This window comes from Serinus canaria, chromosome 1, assembly GCF_022539315.1.
Source record: "Serinus canaria isolate serCan28SL12 chromosome 1, serCan2020, whole genome shotgun sequence".
Taxonomy (NCBI): domain Eukaryota; kingdom Metazoa; phylum Chordata; class Aves; order Passeriformes; family Fringillidae; genus Serinus; species Serinus canaria.
In genome coordinates this window covers 40897348-40922024 of record NC_066313.1, presented here as the reverse complement: position 1 = coordinate 40922024, position 24677 = coordinate 40897348, and the positions used below count along the sequence as shown (strand labels likewise).

General features: G+C 41.3%; 1 protein-coding gene across 3 annotated transcripts in view; it reads right to left on the bottom strand.

Moving 5' to 3' along the window:
• GRIA4 (glutamate ionotropic receptor AMPA type subunit 4) overlaps window positions 1–24677 on the bottom strand; it is a 215708-nt gene that overhangs the window by 5511 nt on the left and 185520 nt on the right. The window contains exons 14-16 of one of the 3 annotated variants that reach the window (XM_050978843.1): window positions 4494–4608; window positions 2136–2270; window positions 621–803 (exon numbers count right to left, since the gene is read on the bottom strand). In XM_050978843.1, coding sequence (XP_050834800.1) covers window positions 669–803; window positions 2136–2270; window positions 4494–4608 — 385 coding nt within the window. In that variant the 3' untranslated portion in view covers window positions 621–668. Of the gene's footprint in view, window positions 1–620; window positions 804–1701; window positions 2271–4493; window positions 4609–11518; window positions 11634–24677 lie in introns of those variants that run through there. The other 2 variants (XM_009102785.4, XM_018908441.3) reach the window with 2 other exon arrangements.

Below are 24677 nucleotides of genomic sequence, written 5' to 3'. Positions count from 1 at the left end.
TGAAATAACAGAGCTGGCTGGCAACTGTGGGGATTGTCAAGTCATGCCATGTTTAGCTTGCACAGCCAATTGGGGTCAGGTCAGTATTTGAATGAAAGCTTAATTTTTTTGTTTGCTTTTTTTAAGACTGTATTTTGAATGCACTGCAGTCTGTAAACTTGATAAGGAATATGTTTTCTGGGATTCTTACTTTTATACAAGCCTGGGGACACTTTCAGTGAACACATCACTAAAGAATTTAAAGGAAAAAGCACCCTTCTCTTGCAGTTGGCACAATGATGTGCAGAGGATTACTTCTTTTTAAGACCCTTATTACTGCCAGAAGGGAGTGAATTTGGGAGATTTAATATTAGCATCTGGAAGTCCTGTGTTCCAGTTCAAAGTAACGAGCCCTGGACTCTTGGAGTCCCCTTGGCACATAGCATGCCTCACATTTTCTCTAGTGAACAAAGCGCACAGCTAACACTTTTTTTTTTGTTTGTAACATGAGGAAATTGGCAATTAGAATATACCCAGGGTCGTGACTCTTTCTAGAGCAAGGAAGAAAAGAAAAGCCCACAGAAGAGTGTGTAGGGGACAGTTTCCCAGCCAGCCCCGTCCCTCGCGCCCCGAGAACCCACCTATTCCTCGCAGTGCTCCAGCTATCATGCTCACACACCATTCTCTGCTCACTCTGTGTTTGCTCTGTACTGTATGGTGCGGTACTGAACGGGCTGTGCCTTTCGGCTGTAAGCTCCTCGGGACAGGGACCTGTTGTGTGTCTGGCACACTTCACCTACTGTACAGCGCCGTCTACTCCAGCGCTATATAAATAATAAATAAAAAATCATAAGTGCATCTCCAGTTGTTTCCTACAAGATTTTTTTTTTTTCCTAGGTGGCAACATATTATTCATCGAATTTCCCTAAATTTCTGTTTTCTACTCCCACCATAGAGGGATGGCTCAGGAAAATGTAGCTGAAGATAGTTGTTAGCAGAGGAGACATGTGGCTTGCTGTTTGCAAGGGCAAGGGAGCTCTAGCATGACAGGACAGGGTGCTGGCTGCACGTTCACTTGTAAAGCAGCCAGCAGAGCTTGGGAGCTACGTAAACCTTATATTTAGAAGCTCAATTTGCTGCCGTGTGCCATTTCCAAAGGTCATGGAGTTGATTTGTCTAATGATTCGTTGGTAAGATACTGACTGTATGGATGAGAGCAAGTACATTAGTAAACCATCCCTGCACACCTACTCAGGGGAGTTATGCAGGATGCAGCTTGGCAGCATCAGTGCTTCAGCCTCCAAAATCACTGCGTGAATGTCTAAAATACACTAGTCTTGACCTAGGTAAGGGGGTTTGTTACTGAAAGCTAAGGATGATAATCAAGGTCTATCCCTGGTTAGTGACCCTTTGTGACTATTATAGGGGGCAAAAGTTGACCTGAAGCAGGATATTGTGGGGAGGGGAAAAAAAAAAAAAAAAAGCCACACAATTAGCATAAAACATGTATCAAAGGGAGGGTGAAGGCACAGGGAGGGGAGGAGGGAGAGAAGGTAAAACAACATTTAGACTTCTTGTAACAGTGCCTTTTCTTCCATTAGGTTAACTATGGTTCAGTGATGTTGCCTATCCTAAATCTTGTTTACAGATAGGGCCAACATTGAATAATACAGGCTTGCAGCAATTTGTCACTAGTAGAGTGCAAACCTTTCAGAAAACAGATTTTCCAATCATGTACTTAAAAACTGGCCCTATGGATATATACTTTCTTATTTAAAATAGTTGTCATCTCTCAACTGATTTGACAACTTTAAGTTGTTCAAAATGTATTTTTCATGTTAAAAATTCCTTGCAATGCAGATGTCTATTAGCAACATAGAATAATGTACTGTACATCTGCAGCCAAAAGAACTGAACCACTTTGCACTGAAGTTTTCCAAAATATAAAGCTCTGTTCAGAAGCAAGCACCACTAGACAGACATGTCACAACACTGCGTTACAAGATGCATCACCCACTGGCTGTAGTAGGCCCTAAGTCCTACCCCTAAATTTTAATACTTTCGGTTCCATATACGTTGTAACCTTCTCTATAAGTTGCTAAATTCTGGGTATTCTGCGAGGAAGTTGGGTTAAAAGTCTGTGCACTCTTTGCCACCTTCATTCGTTTCGCCTCTGCCCTGGACTTGTAACAGAACTCTATCAAAGCCACCAGCATTGCCAAGCCCAAGCCTCCAACCAGAATGTAGAAGACTCCAGCAACGTTGCTGAGACTCAAGGCACTCGTCTTGTCCTGGGAAAACAGAAGTGACACAGTTAACCCTGGAAAATGGATCCCAAGAAGCACAAAGCACACATTAAAACGTTAGAAATAGACAAATAACAATGTTTAGCTGAAATTTAATGACAGTTGTTTACATACTTTAGCAAAATTTGACCTATCTGGATCCATAAAATATATTTTAAGCAACTAGTTTTCCTGGTTGGCATAAAAAAATATTTTAAGTATATTGCCAACATATCAGGATGTCATTGACTGCAAAGCATTACTCCCATGACATGGAGAATTAAACAATGACATGTCTAGCTCTATTTAGGGGACGTTTCAGCACTGATACGAAACTGCATTTATGTAAAGCTCTTCAGAAGCCTTGGAATCCAGAAATCCATTTTATATCAGACAAGACTCTGTTTGATCTTTACAAAAACCAGTAATTGTACGTGTGATAGGCATTGCTGTTAGTTTAAAAGATCCAGACTGAGCTTCTGATACTTAAATGACAGGCAAAAATAACATGTGAGGCTCATGTTCTTTCTTTGAACGAACACTTCCTTTGAAAGTGCACACTGTACCACACACATTGTGATATATTTGCCTCTTACCTATTCTTGTATTTTGTTTTTACTATGGATACAGATCTGGAACATGCCCATGGACTACTAAGCTCAGTAACAGTATACTTCTAAATATCAATTTATGCAATTCAACACATTTTTCATAATTTAGATAAAAGTGAGGATTTTCTTTAGCCAAGTAATAAATATTCATCATTTTAAAATCACCTTCTTGGGTGTATTGTAGTAAATAACTATTCTACATTTCTCTACACTGCTTAGTTATGAATCACATTTTTTTGACTTGAAATCCATGTGCTTTTCCAGCATAGTTCTCAAGGAACTCTCTCAGGATTGACTTCATATGCTACATCGTATGCCTTAAAATACTTATAAAGCTTTATTCTTATGCAGACTATATAATCTTTAGCTAAAGTAAGGAGAGTATTTAACTTCTGATTTTAATCTCTATGAAATTTTAACTTATGTAGACTGCAAAAAATTTGGATGTTTAATTTAAAGAGGCACTATTCATTGTGTAATCAGTAGATCACACAGTGAAGGTTCCCATGGATGTACAGAGGGGATTGGGGCTTATAGCTGGGTTCTGCTTTGTCTGTGCCTTTTTAGGTGGCTAGGAAGAGCCTAAGTATCTTGGAGATGACTGTCCCTCTGGTGGCAATTGCTAACATGGTGATTGCAAACAAGGAGGAGGCAGGACTGAGAAAGACCTGCCCTAATGTAGGCAGTGGGTCGATGCTTTCTCAGCTGTTATTTACAGATACTTTGCCATCCTCTTAAATGGTTTTCACTCCTTTTTTTCAAAGAACTTGCCAGAAAAAGTGAAATGTGTTGAAAGCTTCTTTCCCACACTAATTTTATCAAGGTAAGTCTCGAGACATGCAGGCAGCAAGCAGTCAGTGCCTGTCATTCCTTCCTTTGAGCTGTGGCTGCAGAGGCTGGCATGGAGTCAGGTACTGTGAAGAAATGTCAGACTCCTCAAATACAGGGCTGGCACTGACTGTGGTGTTTCCCAGCCACCAGAAAATACCTGGTCTGGGTCTGTCCCCATAAAGAGAAGGAGCTGTAAGCTCTCTGGAGCTGCCAGGATTCCTGTTTGGGTATGGACTAAGATAAACACTGGAAACTGTAGAAACTATTACTTGCTGAAGCCTTTCACTTCAAAGCTCAATCTAAGTTTTCCTTGGCCCTCAAGGAGCCAGGGACATCCCCAAATGCTGCAAGACACCACCTTCCTGGCCAGCCATGAAAGGTAATCATTCCTGCTAGTATTTCTTCTTTTCAGAAAGCTGCTGAGGTAGGCCAGCTCCTAAAGAATGTGTGAAGAGCATTTCCTAAGCAGTCAACAGGAAAAGTCCATACCCTCCAGGCAGGAGGGAAGCAACTAATCCAGACTGCCTCTTCCAAACCCAAAAATCTGCTTTATATTTCTTCAGTAGATGCTCTGAATATGTGGGATGATGTTTGGTGATTTATATTACTGAAGACTTAAAAATGCAATAGTGCTTCCTTAAATTAAAGCGTGACTGCCATCAAGACGGGCCAAAGTTGATTCATTCTGTGTCTACAGCTGCTTATTTCATTTCTATGTCATTTTGTTTATTACTTCCTCTACTGCTTTGTGAACACGATAGTTAGGTCCCGAACTGTAGCGACTGACCTTACTTCCAGAGTCCTTGGGTCCACATTCACCTTTATCGTACCACCATTTGTTTTTCAGCTTGTCTAAGACGCCTGCCTCACTGAGTTTCAAAACGGCAAGGTTTACAGGAGTTCTTCACGTGGAAAATAACATAAATAACATTATATATGTTATTTTATGTTATTCAAGTAAAACTACATAGAATCGCATTGCAAAGTGACAGAGCAGAGGCCACAGTGGGTGCTATGTCATGTACTGTTGGCCCAGGTTTAGAGACAGACATAAGACCGGGACCTGCTCCATCGCTTTAGGTAACAGGCACATACTGCTGGGGAAGATTTGTAAATAAATAGTATGCAATTACTGTGAACCCAAAACTATTGGCATACACATATTAACAACATACCCCTCAGAGAAATATGTAAGACAACTGCATGCGCGACTTAAGAAACATTAATTTGTGTTTCTTGCTTTCAATCTATTTTTAGGTTGGATGCATACAAACCAATAATATGATTTGGCCATCGGTATTTCATTTACTGCCCTCAAAATGATCCTGACAAGAAAAGAAGATACTTCCTGCAGTGGGCTGCCCATAACCATTTGGCACAGCCCTGTAATAGGAGGTCTGCATGCAAATAACTTGGGGGCAGAGCTGCAAAGATCCCCTTATCCTCAGCTAGGAAGGACAGCTAGTCTTCCATTTTAATTTCCCGTTTCAACATTATTTTAAAATTCAAAGTTTTTCCTTAAATCTCACATATTCATGTCAATATTTCAAGGGTCCCACACTGGTGATAAATTTCTACTTGGAACAGCTATTTTTATGGGTGGTATTTGCTGTGGGTGACGTAACAGAGTTTAATATTGAAATGAAACCTAATCCAATGCCTTAGAATCATGAAATGCTATAGGTTTACAGTGAATTCGCTTAAACTCATTGAATAATCTTAGGGTATTATGGTAATGCCCCACTTCATGCAGATCTATCACTATATGTTTTTAAAACGTATTAAATTATTAACAGACTTATTTTATGTACTTTCCACTTCAAATCGCTGCCCAATTCTTAATGGAATTATGCAGTAGGCATATGGATATCTATTTATGTGCAGGTGTGCATGCAAATACAATATATATCAGAGAAGCAGGGCGATAAACAGAAATGGCACGTGATAGACAGCCTTCTGGTGATGTTAAATGACCTGATCCTGTATGCCAGCAGATTTCTATGGGAAAATTTATCTCCCATAATATGCCATAATTTATTCATTACTTGAACATTAACTTATGGATTCAAGGCTTAATAAATAAATAACCAGTGCAAACATTAATTAGAATAGTGTAACTGAACCTACTAAAATAGTTTGCATTGACAAGGAAAGGGGCTTATTGCACTCTATAACTGCTTTAACTGGAAACCCCCGAATGCTTATGTATTAATATATTTGTGCAGGTTTGTATATAGCTATTTAATACACAAGTAACAGCTTCTGAGCCCTGTATGCTTTCTTAGCTCTAGGGACCCTGCCTCTTTATACATTCTGGCTACTCTTTCTATATGTACCTAAAGTGGGGGGATTCACCTCACCTCAATATTTGCACCCTTAAGTTATGTCCCAAGCTCTGTCTGTCTGTCCAGACCTCCCTGCAGTTAATGGGAAAAGGTAGGTACCTCCAAATGGTGGGCCTTGATACCAGTATTAACAAAGGATGATGTTGAGATGCCTGTCTCTTCCTTTACTGCTGAGGAAGCCTTGGAGCCTTGGAGAAATTTTTAACAGCCACAGTTGGGTGAGAGGATTTCCCAGGAACTCTCAAGTGATTAGTAAAGGGAAAGCTTCATCCACTTTCCAAATCCCACACATTTAATTCATATGCAATACTCTGCTTCCAGAGACAAAAATGCCCATTTTTTGCTCTTTCCCAGTATTCAAACTTAAATTTTGCCTTAAGGCTTCTGGCAGCAGGCTGTGCAGGTTGACAGTGGAACATGAGAGTCCCACAGCTGTGAAATGAGTGGGCTTGGGGTGCTGGCAAGTTGCCTGTCAACATGATCCTCCACTGGTTTCTAGTACCAGTGAAAAATAATTAATATTATTTGAATAGCCATCATCTGTAACATGTCATGCACTGGCACTGAGCCACATTCCCATACTCCTAAATTCTGTCAGGGCAACAGGGCTGGTTATGACAAAGGTAAGGGGACATACAGGTACTGTTCTCCCTTGGGAAATCAGAAGCCTATGGAGTTGTTGAAGATTAAACTGTTAACAAGGAATAGATATGAACTCTTAAGGCCACCAGCAAGGTGGGAACAAGTCAGAAAGCAGATGCCTCCATGTCCTTTTTTTTTGGTTTTTTTTTCAGCTCTAACATTTTAGACATTTAAAGCCTGAAGCAGGCTGGGGATTTTTTCTTTTTTCCAACTGTAGTTCCTTTAATGTCATCCTTTCTTCATTGTCTCTGTAAGGAAGCTCTCGGGTTTTCCTTTAGGAAAAACAATCAATTTCACACTTTAAATTGCCACACTGTCCTCAGTTTCTAAGCTATCTCAATGGCAATGGTCAGCAGAGGAAGTTCCCATTTTTCACTGGGATGCAGCAGTGATGTGACTGATGACAGGCCCTTGTTTTTCCTCTCCACGAATTTTGGTGGAAAACTTTCTGAATGCAGGCCCTGCTGAAGCTCAAGAAAGCCTGTCCTTGGCCCCTCTCCTTCTTGCCTGCCTTAACAAGGCTCTGTGACATTTCCTTCACATCTGCCCTCAGACAGTCCCAGCTGTGATGAGGGAGAAGCATTCTGAGAAAAAAACTTAAAATTATGTATTACAATATCTTAAAATATTTTACACCTTCAAAACAGGATTTCTGTCCTAATTTAAATCAGGCAGCTGTGATGGGAAATGCACACGGTCCAATATAAGAAGCCCAGACTAAGGGGCTGCAGAGTGGAAAAGGAAGATGTTTTGCTTATGTTTTTCAGAGTCACAGCATATATACACATCTTTGCAATCACAGGAAGTGATTGCAGGTGTTGTGAATTTTAATGTATTTTAGGCTTTTATTTTGTTTCTTTGTTTCATTTGCAGGAGGAGATTTTCAACAGGGAGATGCATGTCCAGATCACCTTGGCTCTCGGGGCAAGTCACTTATTTTGGTCGTGTCAGTCACAAACTCAGAGACTACAACTTGTTACTAGATTTCTTACACAATCAGTTGGTGAATAATCCCACTGATATTTAAGGGGACAGAAACAAAAAAATTGTATGGTTTGCTGTATGTGAGCAAGAGGAACGTACTGAAGTCACATACAGGGGATAAATTCAGCATTTAAAATTAAAGTCCCATTAAGTTCAGTATTGTATTCTTAATATGGCAGTGGAAAATGACTATAGATTTGGGTCTTGTTCAATTGCTTAGTGATTCCAGAATTACTAATGTTGGGCTAAATCTTCAGCTAAACTGGCACAGTTTGTGAAAATCAGTGTAGTTTTTTCCAGTGTACAGCTGCTGAGGATCTCTGTTGTTGTATATAAAGAGAATCCAACTGCCTCAAGTTAATGTAAAGATAATGTATGAGAAATAATAACTGAAATTACCCTTTATCTATGGAGAAGAATTTGCCCCACGCAGCCACGGAGGAAAATTGCTGTGTGACAATGCAGGAGACCCTGGTCCTCACCCATGTGCTGAAGTCAGTGCTGGCACAGCCTGACCTGGGCACAGTGACACTGGTTTTCTAACTTTTCATCATGTACTCAGCCCTTCTACCTCCTCTCTTGGCTTCTTACTCATTTCCTCCTATCCTGTCATCAATCACTTGATGTTGGAAGGGCCATTTTTTAAGAGCCTCAGGCTGGATCTAGAGCCAGCAACATCAGCAAAATCAGAGTGCTTTAAAATGGTATTAATGAAGTTCTGAGCAAGCTGTGTTCAGGACAACAAATGGGCAATTATAACATTTAAATCACAATACCAAGTGATTCTGAAACAAATATAGAATTCTGTCAGACAAGGATTTTAAAAATGCAATCATGGATATATTTTAGGAGCATTTTCATAACCCACTCATGGCTGAGCCATTAAGTGTAAGGTCAGACTCATAGCTGACTGAAAAACACATGGGCCACCGTGTTCTCCTGCAGGCTGCCAGCAGAGACTGGAAAGAATGTCCATCAGCACAGCTTCTGTCCACTCACACTTTGTACAAACAATGGAGCAAAGTGGCAGAAACTGTCTTTCAGTTCCTTCCTGTGCACCACATGAAATGATGGCATACAGTTAGGATCTGAGGTAATCCTTTCAAAAACACTCAAATGACTTGAGGTACTCACTTTTAGCTTCAACGAGCTAATTAATCAGATCACTAAACCACAGGTGGCTCACACAGGGCAGCTTTCTGAAGTGTCTTTCTGAATTTTAGAAGATTGTCCCTTAAAGCGAACAATAAATGGGGAGGCTAGAGGTGACCTTTTATCAGCAGAGGATGGAGGTAGGAGACATCCTGTTTTACAGAGCAATACAAACCTGTGGAGAACAGCTGAACTCTCTGGAAGCTCCCTCATTTCTGTGGTCTTCTGTACTATCATGAAGGGATTTTGTGGCTCTACACTCTCGTATTCTGAATAATGAATCTCAAATAGTAACAGCACAGTTATCAGTTAAGCTTCAGGTGCTGTGTTTCTTTCAAGAGAAGAGGAGTTTCTTATTCTCATTTATGAGGGGACAAAGCCCTGCAATTTAAACTGGAGTTGCTTAAAAAAGCTTCTTTTAAATTTTGTACAATAAAAGAAGTATTCTTAACCTTCTTAAGAAGGTAGGAACTTAGTTCAGGGCTTGTTGGTAGTTTATCAGGTTTACAAAGGTAGTGCATAATGTCCTGGTTATTCCACTAATGAAAATTTGCTAGCAGAAAAGAAATAAAATACATAGAGCTCCATTAATTCAGTAGAAAAGGTTTTGACTTCAATTGATCAAGACTGTTTCTGAGCAAGGAAATGAATTTTACAGATGACAAATGGCTAAGTTACCCTTTGGGGAATCAGCCTGGCTGTAGTTTATAAGCCAGGATCAGATGCTGATCTGCAATGCAGACTTTGAGAAGCGCGGGACGCCTGCTCACCTGCACGCTGTGCCTGGTTCCACCAAACACGGGCAGTGTGGGCACAGGATAGACCTGGAGCTTCCCAGGACCACTGGTACTGCCTACTCACCCAGCTGTGCCTGGGAAAAACTGTGGCAAGAAACAGGCCCAAGGCCAGATAAATGCTCATGGCAGGCTGTGTGGAGTCCCAGAACCACGGGTTGAGCTCCCTCATGTTCTCCATCCTTTGCTAACTCTGTCCTGCCCACCACGTTGTCTGCTGTATCCTGAACTGTCTCTGTCACCTACTGTTTATTTCCACTGGCACTGTGTTCCTTCCTCCTGCATTCACAGCTCCTGTTTCTCCAGGAACCACATTCCTCACCTTTCTTTTCTACTTTCCCCCCCACTCCTTTTTCTGTCCCTTTCCACCACACCAAACTTGCTCCTTCAGCACTTCCAGACATTTCCCTGCTGAAGCCCTGTGTGTCCCTCCACCACGAGCTGCTCCCTTTTCCCTGCTTCATGACTCACAGCACCTGTGGCTGTCAGTAATTAGGGAAAGTAAGTTAAAAAACATCCTTAGATTGCTATCTAACTTGTATCCCACTTTGCAACCACTGTAGGCTTATAAGGGGGATATTCTAAGAAAATTTAAGTATTTTACTGATTTTATCCTCTGCCTGTGATATTAAAAAAATAATAAGTAAATAAATACCCCTCCCCCAGTAATGCAAGTAAGTGCTATTAGGTCTAATACATCTGAACATTTTGGAAGAGAAAATAGAGACCATTTTTGAAACTGTGACTGCTGGCAAGCAGAGCGGTGTGGGGAAAAAATAGGTAGAGCAGCAGGATTGCAGGAAAAGTGAAGAGGATTGGGAGACCAGTTCTGGGTGAGTGCAGAATAGCCCAAGGGATGGTCCCTGAGGCCAGGACACAGCACAAAAGAGCAGAAGGACTAAAGAGGGAGAGAAAATAGTAAGAAAAAATATATGTAGGCAACTGTGAAGAAAGCTACACAAACTGTGTCTGACAAATCAGTCAGATTTAATCATCTGTATCTGACTAGCTCTGTGCCTGCACAACTACCTGTGAAGCATTCTCTAATATATTGTTCACACACAAGCACATAAATAAATATTATTACATGCTGCCTGGAACAGAAGGGGTATTTTTAATACCTCAATTTTCCCCCACTTCACCATCTTCCACATTTTTGCTTCTTTTCAGCACCAGGCAGTATCTCAAACAAAGCTGTGAGGCAGCAAGCAAGTACTGGTACTGGCCATATGGAAGATAGGGGAATGCAGTAAGAATTTGAAGCTGTTAACACCTAAGCCTAGCATGCAGCCTAAAACTCCTGTCTGATAAATTCTGGCAAATTATGCCTAGGGAACCACCATGGGTTTCAATTTATGGGAAAGACATCAGAAAATGTCAGTACGAAGATATTTTATCTGAAATCTGTCTTCCTGTTTTGGATACTTGTGAAAATTGTAATTTGTTTGTGTCAACAATGCATCCCTGAGCCTGGACCATACATTAAATTACCCCTCAGAGATAGTCACAGTGATTTTTTTTTCCCCTTTTCCTCTAATGTCACTGAAAAATATTTTTAGTAGTACCATATAGCAGGAAAAAAGTCTTAGCTGGTGAGCAGGCTTCTGAAGGTATTTAACAAGCTTGGAAAAGGCTCACCACAATTTCAGAAGATGCATGTTTCTGAAAACTGGTGATAGATCTCACCCCTGAGAGCATTTACGAGTTGCCCTTGGGGTGCTTAAACAAATGCAAATATTTTTGCTTTGACAGTAATTGCATACACCTCTGTTTCAGCTGCAGGTACCAGCAGTGCTGTGCTACTGGTGAAGCTGTTTGGTGGCAGGTGAGACCCCAGCAGATGCACCAATTACTTCACATACTGTTTACCCGCTTTTGGTGACATTGAGGCTAACCTTGGAGTCACCTCCCCCGCTGCCACATTCTCCTTTGTCGTACCACCATTTGTTTTTCAATTTGTCCAAGAGGCCTTGTTCATTCAGTTTTAAAACTGCGAGGTTAACAGCATTTCTTGAAACGATAAAACATATTTTGTAAGAAACTGCACAGCTGTTAAGATGTTAGAAGGAATGAGGACTTAAGCTGTTTATAAGCTTGATCCACACACTAAATAAACCTCTCATTTCCATATTTCAAAGCCCTTGGCAGCACAAATAATTGTGGTTACTTCCAAATGTGAAAAATGTGTTTCCAGTTCTAGAAACGATTTTCAGAACAGCTTGGATTTTAATGCAAAAATTCTATCAACCAACCCAAACTATTTTTTCAAAATGATGATAAAACTTTGCCTGGAATTAAAAACTATTTACACAGATTTATTCGAATCTATATTTAAAGTGTGGGCCTAGGCTGTTTTTTCAAGCAGATGAGAAAATGTGTCCCCATGTAGTAAAGAGGCAAGATCCAGACTGCCTGTGCTAGACGCTGCCAGTCGCTGTGTCACTGCCGTTCTGACATGAAGCACTTCAGACTGATCCTGCATGAGCGAAGGATTAGGGCTCCAGAAACAGGCTGCAGGAGGAAGAGCTGAGGAGGCTAACAGCTCACACACTGACTAAGATGCTGTCCAGAGCCGGTCAATAGAAAGCACTGTACAAAAGTGCCCAGAGGTCTGTCAGTCTGTCTGTCTGTCTGAAGCTCTGCTGCTGGCACATCGGTGCATATGGGATGCAGGCTCTAGGGTCCTGCTCCCTTTGCACATTAGAGACTTAGCTAAAAGGCAGGACCTGGGGTCTAGCTTAGTGCCATGACTCTAGGGACTGCCCTGCTTTTCTGGGAGAGCACCCTGTGTCCCAGCCCAAAGGGCACCTGAGGAATGAGAAGGAAGGTGGTGATGAAGGGTGTCTGCCCTGGGGAAACCTGGGAACAGTGTGGCCAGACTGAAGCACTGCTGGAAGAGAAAAGCCAGCCAGTTAGTTAAGTGCTGAGAGACAAGAAGGTTTTTGGACATCCTGAGGACCTAAGACACAAAGAGATTTTTTGGACATCCTGAGAACTTTTCTCTGGAGAGTTTATATATGTTATGCTACCACTGCATGAAAGACAAATCCTGCTTTGCACAGTGGCATGGGTACAACAGACTGAAAAGGGTTCTGTGAACCTGGTGTCCTCCATGTCATGTTTAAATGCTCTTTTTTCAGATGAGAGAAATACCTGACCAAGACTTTGGATCTGTGCAGGCAGAGGAGCATTGCCAACACAAAGGCAAAAGCACAGAACCACTACTTCTGAAGGAATTCAAGGCTGCTGGAATTGTACTGAAATTCAGCCATGAACTAGGACACAGCTGGTCCTAGGATGCAGTTCCTTCTGTGCTCAGATATTTCCCTTTAGGTGTCCAGAGAGCATCAGGACTGGATGGCAGCAGTCAGACAGTATAGACCACCATAGAAACCTAAATGTAAGGTATTTGGATTTATAATAGTGACTATAGCCACTATATAACATTTTAAAACCAGTTTTTAACTAGTCTTCCAAAGTATTTATGCAGCTTTCATCATCTCCAAAGGATACTTTGCCCTTGTTTAAGTGTACAACTTCCTATCTGTATTACTAATGATACACAGCTACATCAGTATCAGTAAAATTGTATCTTCCTATTTTTCATTCCAGGGTTCCCTAGTGCATCCATGCCTATGAGAAATGTACACTCTCTCTGATGGGTGTCTGCCCAGGCTCGTGTGTGGCTCTGCAGAGGCACATGGAGCAGTGGCACTGTTCATCTCCAAAGTATTTGAGAGGTGTCAGTAGCTTCCCTACTGCTCTTTGGGGATGATATGGGGTTGAGAAAGGTGGAGTTTCTCTCTCCGAGTTTGTTGAATGCTCTCAAGATCTGTCTGTCAGGACTGAGTGGGATATGACAAGAGCTATGACTGTCAATAACATTCTCACTTCAACAACGAGAGGATGCAACACCTTCAAAGCACTCGGAGAAGGGCCAGGAAGAGATCCTCTGGCAGCAGGGCTCTATCAAATCCATATGGCATTAGAAGACACTGGGTTTGTGATTCAGCCTCTCTAGAGGTGGGTCTCATCTCTGGGGGTCCTTTCTGGACTTAGAATGTAAATTATTCTCTCATTAAGAGAGGTATATTCCTGGCAGCCAGGTACAGATAATGGTACTTCATAGCTTATGGAGAGTCCTTTACTGCTCTGGTCCATCTGTGGGACAAATGTCAGCTTCAGGACAAACCTCTACTGTGTTCTGGTAACAGCTTTTCATAAAGCTACTCCTGGATAAAAGACAGGTCCTTGCTGGCTGGTCATGAAGTTTGGAAACTACTTGTGTGTAGATCTGCTGTTCCTTAACTTCATTGCAGTTAGACTTGCATGAGATTTTCAACAGAGATAAAGTAATTGCTTGTCTGTCCCTGAAAGTGAAAGTGAGAACTGCAGGCTGCAGTGGGAGTGATAACAGACTGCTCTTGGTGGATAACTCTTTAAGGGGAATTTAGCAGCCAGGCTGACAAATGTGATTTTGTGTAAGTGCTCTAATTATGGTTCACACTCCAGAGGGAGAGAAGCAATTGCAAAATTGGAATGAAATTGTTCATTTGTCCCTTTTGTTCTTGGAAGCAATTGCTTTTGAATCAGTAATATTTACTTCAGATTTTTCATACTCAGCTTTTCATTTCAAAGCCTGTGTTTTCAGCCTGCTTGCCCCCTTCAGAAAGGTAACTCTGTGGCCAGCCTTGCCATTTAACAGAGAGATTTCCAGTACACTAAATATAAATGTTTCCTTTTTAAGGACATGGGGACTGGGCCATGGATGAAAGATGATCCTGGAAACACATTTCTTTGATGCTGAACGACATTACTTATTCTGAAAATTGCTTAGATATATATCTGGAGCCTGCTGTCTACAAAGTCAATGTCAAAACTCCTTCTTGCTTCAACAGGATCCAAACCAAGGTCTAATTTAATGTTGCTTTGTTGAATTGTCACAGTGGGCAGCAGTAACACAAGCAGCTGCTTTGACAGTTCTACAGATGCAGGCAGGATTGATCACTCTCACAAAAAGTGAAATGTATCTCAAGGAATATGACTAACTCTCAATTCAACAAGCCACTTAGTCTGATTTTAAAGCAGATGGGAAGCCCTATCAATCTGTCTATCTGAAAAAAGCATCTTCAAACTATTTCCTCTGAGCTGTAGTCTCTCAAGTGTGAACATTAAAGCTCACCAAATGAGACAAAGTCCTTATGCTAATATTCTTAGAAAGGTTTTTTCTTTTCAATCTTCATCTTATTTTGGGTGAAGAAGTTACTTGATAATTTACAACTTCTTTTTCAAGTTAATGTCTACTGACACCTTTCTTTTGGATATTCCAAAATGAATTAGAAAAAAACTAGGTGATATCTTTGACAACTAACATAAGTTTTCATGTTTAGTTTTCATGTTGAAGGGAAAGAGCTTTCTCACTTGCCAAATGTTTAAATTTATCTTTCAAAGCATTAAAGATTATCCAGGAAAATTTTCCCTCAGTCATTTAGAGAAGCTGCAGCTGGTTGATAGTAATCCTAGAGTAATAAATAAATGAATGAAACCCATTCATGAGAGGGTTATTTAGCCGGGTTATTAGCCATATCCATAGACAGTTTCACAGCACAATAGAGAAATGAAAATAAAAAGGATGAAGAAGTAAATGTGGATTTAAGCTGCAATCATCACTCTGAAATTAAACTGCATTGTTTATAAATGTAACACATTATTGTCCTCATCACGTCTAGTAGGCCATGTAAAACCAGGTTAGTTTCACACTGCTTTCTCTGTTGCTTTGTTATCCAGGTCCACCTCAACATGTGGAAATAAATAATTTCTCTCTGGTCAGCAAAACACAGAGAACCTTTGTTCAACACTGCTGTACCTCCCAGGTAGGATATAACTGAGAGCCTAAAATGTGCAATGGTGACTGTATCGAAAATGGCATACCCAGACCTCAGAGCCAGCCTAGATCACACACACTCATCCTAGACAGTGCCTTGTTCTGCCACAGAGGAAGGCATTTGGAAACCTGAGTCTTCATGGCAGAAACTTTTCTTCCATCTTAAAAAACAGGACTGTATCTGCAATACCACACGTAGTCCAAGCTCCCACTAAAGACAATGTATTCCTCAATACAGGCACTGACGTCTTTGCAAGAGTCAGGGTTTAATAGTAGAAAGCAGGAAAGGCCTTTAATATTTGACCCTTAGTCCTTGATGTCACTGCACAGTCCTGCCTCTTCCATTACTCTGAAGAAAACAGTCTTTGCTTGCAATTGTCAAGCCATTTCAGACAAAACTGCAGCCCTCGCTTCTGAAGTACTTGGGTGCATGGGCAGTGATTTCAATGCATGGATCACAGCTATTTTTAACCAGTCTTTAGAATTACAGTATGAAAAATGTGATGAGAATTAAATAATTTTCACTCATTTAAAATCGCTGCCCATCTCCTTATAAATAAGCAGCAGTAAGCAGTTTAAAATATTAATTAGTATCCCTTCTTTTTTTTTTTTGAAGAGCCCATCTGTGCTGTAGATACACCTTACACAGTTATCAAAAGATGAAACTCTACAGACAGATGACAATGGGCCTATCCAGTCCCTAGCAAAATAACATCAGTGATTCCAAGCAGGTACCTCATATGTTACCCAAAAGAATTGCAGCAGGGTGTTTGCCCAAAGCCCAGGGAAGCCAGCAGAGAGGTTTGCTTTGACTTCCAGTGAGTTTGGATCACATCAGTGGTTAGCAGTTGACCCATCTCTAGGACTTCAGTCTGTAAGAAGCAGTGGGGGAGGCATGCAACAAATGACCTGAACACCGAGGTGCACCACACTGTGGTACCCAGCTCATGTACATGCTCAGCCACGGGAGGGGCATTTCCACAGCTGATAAAGACACACAAAGGTTCCTGCACCACAAGGGAATGAGATAGAGGTCCAGACTAGGGACCACCACAGCCAACATCACAAGCACTGCTGGAAATCTGAGACAGTCATAGCAGTACATCATGAAAAGGGACACAAAATTTTGCCTATTGCAACACTTTCAACATCAATTTCAGTAAAGGAACTCATCACTCCTTAGAAAACAGAAACTAAAACATGAAATGCATTCTGCTCAGTAAGACCAATGAATGCCCAGAGCTTGAATACACACAACTCATAGAAAAGGCTCTCTCCAGCCTAGTTAGGCTGAATATGTATCGAGAACTATGTACACTTGTATAAAAATATGTATACTCTCAGCCACAGCTGCTTTTCATTTAAGTAATTCAGTTCCCAAAATATCTGGATGCACCATGGTTCATAGGATGGGTTCATAGGATGGAAAGCACCACCCATCTGCACCATTCAGCATCATTCCCAAATGCTGAGCTCCAAGGACTCAGCCTTGGCCTGGTTCATGGAGAATGCCTCCATGAAGTACTGTCTCAGAATATCTGCTTTTGAATGCTAAATACTGAATACTGGCATAAAGGCACACACAGGTACCTAAGTACTCATTACAACCAAAGCAGGATCTCTGCTCTAGGCATTTAATAACAATATTTTAGGCAGCCAGTAGGGCTTTGCCAGGAAAACTTAAATGTCTCAGCTATTTAAACAGCTTTGACATTTTCCTGAATTCCTTTCCTGCACTTAGTCTCATAAATTCTGTGTAATGTAAAAATACTTCCCTGCATCCTGGGCAGATTCTCAGCACAGTTCTGCAGTTGCCATCACAGACGGCGGCACTGTTGTTTCACTGCTAGGGCTGGGGATGTTGTTCACTTGCAATAATGAACGAGCAAGATGTGACTCACTAGTGAGACCCTGCATACACGAAAAGAGCCTTGTTTAAATTGCAGCCATACTGTACAGCCCATTGTGCCAGAAATGCTGAGGCCACTGCTGCAGATCAGGAGGCAAAAGCAGAGCAGAGACCCCAACCCTCCTAAAGGCTTTTCACAAATCATTCCCACAAGGAATGAAGCCTCAGAAATCGCTCAGTCACTTAGAAGTCACGTGGTGCAGAGAGATGGCATCTCTGGTTAACCTCAGGCTCTCTGAACAGGTAACAAAGTTCAACAAGGAATACTGAATGCTATGTGAACAAAGCTTCAAAGGTGGGCCATACGTGAGGTATGGACCAAATGGCAAAGTACAGGCTTCCTTTCTATTAGGATAAAATATATGACCACATTGTCCTGTTAGTTTGTTGCACAACCTTATGGATACTCCTATACAACTGCTGCCTGTAAAGAAGGGGGGATCAGCAAACATGGGAAGTCAAACCACAGATGTGGTGGTGTATCACCACTAAAGGGAAAAGCTTTCCTGGGACTGCAGGATCAGAGCCACTTGGCAAGTGATGATGTGTCCCAAGCAACTCCAAGCTCATTTTCTTCCTTGCACTGTGGATGTCCTCCCCTGCAGCTACCCTGCAGCTGGGGCAGCCATCATGCAGACTGGCCCCTGGGCACTTCTGGAGCAGGCTGGAGGGCATCCTCCCACAGAACAAGGCAGAGAGGGTGCTCAGTGAAGCCATGGTCAGTGACCTTATTTCAGTGATGTGAATTCAGTTATTCTCTCGTGATCTAATCTGTATCCAGCCCAGGTGGCTTGGGAAGAGGAGGCCACAGCTGCCAGGAACCTCTCCTCACCCCCAGCCTAGCGCTTCCTGCACGCAGCTGAGGATCTGTCTTAAAAGTGCTTAGCAAAACACAAGTGGGTGCATTTTTATAGCTTGTGTGTATCATCCATTCAAATAATTTTTAACAGGAAAAATTAAAATGCAACCTTACCAAGCAAAAAATTAAGACCTGCACATCTTTTGAGCTGTTTATTTTATCCATGTTTTGAAAAGCACTGATGGCAGATTGTAACATGACACAAATGTAGTGCAGTTTAAGGGTGTTTGACAATTCATCAAGAGAAATTAAGTGTAAAGCTGCATGGCACTGCTGAATATGTTTAATAAATTAGGAATGAAACAAGCACTCTGTTAACGAGCAAGATGTAGCCAAAGCTTACATCACTGTGTACTCAGAAGGCTTGAAAGATCAATACCATAAATATTAAAAAGAAGAGCTAATGCATGAACATTTTTACAAGAAAAATGATCTAAACTTTAAAGACAAAAGGCCCGCTTTAAAAGCATGTCCTCTTAAACCCATTTAGGATCTTACAGGGGAAACAGTTTTACTGGGATTTATAAAGGTTTGCATGCTGTCATGTTACTTGTGTGAAAAAAACCTGTACTCAAATACTGAAGCACAGGAGTCATCAAAACATTTTCACATGTTAGTTCACACAAAATAGAGTCCCTGGCACTTGCTGTCACAACTTGGCCAGCATTTATATTAAATAAAGAACTGCTAGTATTCTTGCTGTGAGTCTTCATAATATACTAGCTCTTCTCCAGTGGGTCTCAGGCTTTTCTGCTAAGCTCTTCCATTTTTATATTCCTGCTTATCAAAGAAAGGACGTGATCAGCCATCTCAGCAGAATGCTCAGGTCCAGCTCAGGACCCAGCAGAACAGTGGCTGCCTCCTGAATTCCATCTTGCAAAACTAACATACCCCTGCCCTGAAGAACTGACTGGTCTGTAAAAAGCCAAAGCGTTGCAAAAAAAAGCTCTGGGCATGTTCTGTGCTGCATAAGAAGCTGAAGCCTTTTAAAATCCCCTGTCCTACTGCATTTAAAATACCTCTTACAGAAAAATATATCAAAATATTAGTCAAACAATAAGAATAAAGTATTTTTTACAAGACTGTATGCTTATTCTTGTCTATTTAGAGATGGGAAATTTACAGAAGTGCTCAGATACTTTTCAATTGTGGCTAATTTAAATAAGTTTAACACTCTTCATTTAGCCATCCAAATAAGATGGTTAATTTCCAGGGGCAGTGAGTATTTACAGCTTCTATGTATATCCTAAGTATACTACACATTTAGTTCCTTGAGCTGAGCTTTGTAAACAAATATGAGCCAAACTGACACCTTGAGGATCAGCAGGAGTTCCAATTAATGGGAGACCCACTGCTGCTAAAAATTGCCACAGCTACTTTGAATTCAAAGAGGTTCTGACAATTTACACCAGCTAGAGGTCTGATGACTGTAGTTTAAAATATTTATATAGATTGAAAACTATTTTGCAGCAAGATATTCCAATTACAATATGCAAACACTTTTTGGCACAAGCAATTAAATATATATTTTGCATGTGTAAAAACAACAGCAGTTGACCTGGGATTGCAACTCAGCTTGTTTCTCTGTTTTACACAAAGATTTGCTGTAAATAAAAAGCACATAAAATTGTCCCTAGAGAAACTGTTCATATTGGTTCAGTACACAGTCTTTAGCAGCATTAGAAATGCTAGTTTCTCCCAACTCTGAGTTATTTTAATTTTTGCTAACGACTACCTAATCCTGTTGTAATTGAGCAGTGCATTTTGGTTTGTTTTTTTTTTTTAAGCACAATTTTTCTTGCTGGTTCCAGCATAAGCAGGATTATGTGAATAGACTGCTGCAGCCCAGCACCTGCAAGTCAGAATACATATTTTAAAGGCGTACAACCATAGAGACAGAGAATAGTTTGGGTTGGAAGGGACCTTAGAGATCATCTAGTTCCAACTCCCCTGCCAGGGGGAAGCCAGGGATAGCTTCCACTAGACCAGGCTGCTCAGAGCCACATCCAATCCAGCCTTGAACACTTCCAGGGATGGGGTATCCACAACAATGCTCGGTAACCTGTGCCAGTGTCTCACCACCCTCAGCATATCCCTCACTTGAGTGATATTTTTCAAAAGTGTCTGAGCACCAGTGTAGCACTGTGTCCATGCTGCAGGAACTACTCTCAGGATAAGCTTAGCCCACTGCCAAGAACCTCAAAACTCCCTTTCACCTCAGAAACATTAGCAACCCTGAGCCATTTATGTTTTTTACATAGAAAGAATTTACAGTAATATTTTTAAAACTGAAATGTGTAAAGTGAGCATGTATAAGTACATCCCTCTCCCCCACCAATACATAATGCTTTCACCTCTGGCATGGCTGGCAGAAAGCTTTTTGCTTTTTACGCCTTAGGTGAGGCAGATATCAACTCAGTTTTGCTGCAGCAAGATGTATGGATACTGTTTCACCTACCTCTCCAGTAACTCCTAAGTTTAAGGGTCCCCAGCTGAACGAAGATGACAGTATTGGCACAGACAGGTCGGGGCTCCATGGCAAAGCACAGCCTGTGGTTCAGTGCCAGGCACAGCTTCCATCTGTGCTGGATAGGCACTGCTGAAAGTCAGGGAGTAGCAGCTTGAGGTGAGGGTGACAGCAGTGAAGATCTTTCATGCCTCATGCTGTCCTGCTCCTCTCCCACTTAGACTGCATTAGTGCAAGCCTCATGGCATTATGTTTTGTTACCCAGGCATATGCTGAAACTCCTTATGTCTCTCCATCTCAAGAAAAAGCCAAATGCTGCACAACTGATCTTATTGTTTTGCAAATGAATGATTTAACAGGACTGAAAACATTATTCACCATTACTGATCTTGACCGGAGGATTTAATTTTTCCTTTATATAACATCTTAATCATATTTGTAAGGCCTTTAAAGTTTATGCTTCTGAATGCCACAGAGGGACTATTTTCACCCAGAATGAGGCTAGGGAAACATATCTCTTTTGGATGCAATTCAGTGCTTATTGAAGAGATATATGGTGTGGTTCCTTGTAACTTAGAAAGCTGTTCCATCTTTACATCCACCTCAATCCATTAGATATCACAGATGGATTACTATTAAGATCACTGACTCTGGCTACCTGATGCAGAGGAAGATTTTATGACATCAAAATCTTTCAGAACAAAGCAGGTGGCAGCTGTTTCAGCAGCTGCTAATTTTTCACTCCATTCAACATGTCCCAGCAGTGCCAGAAATATTGTACCTTTGACTGAGCATTTCACAGCTTTCCTCTGCAGGAAGACCCAGTCCTAGGTCAAATCACCTACCCAGAAGAAATGTTACTGTGACATCCAAAAGGAGTCAGAACTTATTGCTGAATCTCGCTACAAATCATGGAAGATTAAATATCCTGCTGGGCTAACTGCAAATATTAGGTTTTCTGGTTCCTAACCAGCCCCATATCTCAATGTGCTATATAAATGTTTGTTCTGTTTAGTGGGTAGCAGGGGCATAATAACAAACACAAGATTTTAGTGCAGTATTGAATATACCTGGCATTTTCGCTGATTTGGCTCAAATCTGGCAATATTTGAAAAGATTTCATTCTCAGACTTCTCCAATTTTTCGTTACTGTAAGGGTGAATCTACCATTTATGAACATACAATAATGGTTGAGAGGAGCTACATCTGAAATGGTCTTTGCCTGTTTTCTACTCCTTATGAGATGCTGATGTATTTTCCTTCTTGCAAGCATCACGATCTCACAAGAGCACCTGATTAGTGTAAGATGTCTTAAGACTCAGATATGGCAGAAAAACATCAGGAGTCATGATGGAGTGACTTCTACAAGTAAAAGTGCTCAACTGAGCATCTCTGCATGCCTTTTTCATAAACTACCTAATCATCAGCCTATGATACTCCATAAAAAGTGATAAAAATCCTTAATCTTAGCTAATATTTCTGAGATGTCCTCTGAGAAGAGTCATACAAAAGGAGTTGCATTTAACCACTTTCAGGGTGACAAATATAGGTACCTGTGGCAAGAGCTACAGTGAAAGAAAAAACCCAACTTCTGCCATCTTCCCAGAGCTGCATTTGGGAGAAAAAATAAAAAGTACTACTGCTGTTCTCAGAAATTCATGGAGTAGCCACATTCAGTTGAATTCATAAAAAGAAGCATGGCCTACAAGTGAAAGGAGGGGATTCTGCCCTTCTACTCCACTCCTGTGACTACCTCCATCCAGCTCTAGGGACCCCAGCACAGGAAGGTCAGGGACCTGATGGAATGGGTCCAGAGAGGAGACAAAAAATGATCAGAGGCACGGAGCAGCCCTCCCATCAGAACTGGCTGAGAGAGCTGGAATTGTTCAGCTTGAGGAAAACTAGGCTCCAGGGAGACCTTATTAAGGCCTTTCAATACTTTAAGGGGGGCAATAAGAAAGATGGGAACAAAGTTTTGAGTGGGCCTGCTAAAATAAAACAAGGAGCACTGGTTTACAGCTAAAGGAAGTTGGACTTAGACAAAAAGAAGGTAAACTTAGACTATGTATAAGGAATAGGTTTCTTAGAATAAGGATGGTAGAACATTGGACTAGGTTGTCCAGAGAGGTGTCTCATTCCTGGAAACATTCCAGATCAGGCTGGACTGAGCTCTGAGCAACCTGCTCAGTCCCTCCACATTGCAGACGGGTTGTTCTAGATGACCCCTAAATATCTCTTCACACCCAAACTATTCTGTGATTCTATGATTCTGCGGTTCTATTTATGTTTCTATCTTTATTTTAGGAAGAAGCCCCTGCTTGTTCTCTTCCTAGGGTACTGTTCCTAACCTTTTGCTTGTCTGGTTAGACCTTTCAGCCACCAAGCCTGAGTCTCACCTTAATGAGAGTGAAGCATGATATATCTGTGAAGGCAAATACCGTCAGCCTTCTGTACAGTGTGAAAAGTGCTGCAATACAAGCAAACTCTTCAATAACTTTTTCTTAGTAAGAAAAGCTTATTCCACATAGGAAAGCTGTAGGGCAAAACTGCTGTTTGCTTCTGAGGGAATTCACCCACTGACATCAATGTCCATGAAGTTACTAGTGAAACATGGCCACTACGCCAAAAGCTATTGGCAGCACAGAAATCAGGATGGATTCTTGACTTTTATGGTCGCCAGAAACAGATCACTAATTCATGAGATTTGTACAGTTGATAGAATTTTGGCAGGTCTAAACTTAGACTGAGAAGAGGCATGAGGGATTTCTGTAACATTACATTCATGTTTCTTTGTGCCTCCATACTGATTTTTTTCATAAAGGCACTAAATGGAAAGATTCCAGCTAAGACACGTTTTCTTAAGCTTTGGTCTAATTATGATGCAAGCACTTTGAAGTTCATTACTTTAATTAGAAGCAGAGAGTGAAAGACAAAAACAGGGGAGCTATTTCTCAGGTGGGAACTGGAGCTGCAACTGCAATGCAAAGAATAAAGAACACTGCATAACTTGTGCCCTAGTGAAATGCTGGCTTGTGTTTTGCCTAATGGCAGATCAATACCATACAAATGAAGCAATTACGGTTGTGCCATATAAAGCCTTATTTGGTCAGCAGCCAAAATGGGGATTAGCTGGAAGAGTTCCTAGGACTTTCTGTCTGAATATTATTGAAGAAGTTAATGAGGAATATCTGATATGCTTAGACAAACATAATCAGTGCCAGGAACCAGATGAGATGGTTGGTCCAATAGCCAGTGTGCTGATAATTAAAATGCCCTGAAGCCAGCTGAACAGCAGCCCAAGATCAGGTGAAATGATCACAAGGGCAATCCAATCCCTCTGGCAACCAGCTCTATGATGTCACCATCAATACATCCATGTACACAGCAGCAAACTCTCCACCTTCCCCCAGCATGGAAAGAGATTCCACTGAAGCATGGAGCACCCTCACTTTTGCACATCTCTGTGTCCCTATACTGCCACTGGTGGTGGTGAAGGAAAGGCCACAGTTGGCCCAGTACAATGATTCTGCCAGGACTTTCCTATGTCCCACTCACTCTCATCCACTACACCACCTGGTCTATTACAAGGTGTCCCTGCCCATGGCAGGAGCTTGGAAACAGATGGTCTTTAAGGTCCCTTCCAATGCAAACCACCCTCTGAACTGCAAATATAGCAGCTCTCAGACCAGTTGGATCAAGCACAATCACACTGATAAGGTAACACCTGCTTGTAATGTTTCAAATACAAGCAGCCAGGCTACAGAGAAAACACACTACTAAAAGTACTAACAGATCTCCACAGTGGATATGGAGATAAAAATAATGTAATTACTGTTGTCCTGAACACATTCCCATGTGCCAATTTTAATTTAAAAAGCCATACGGAGTAGGGTCCACTGGTGATGGAGATTTCTGCCATTGCTTTCTAAATGGAA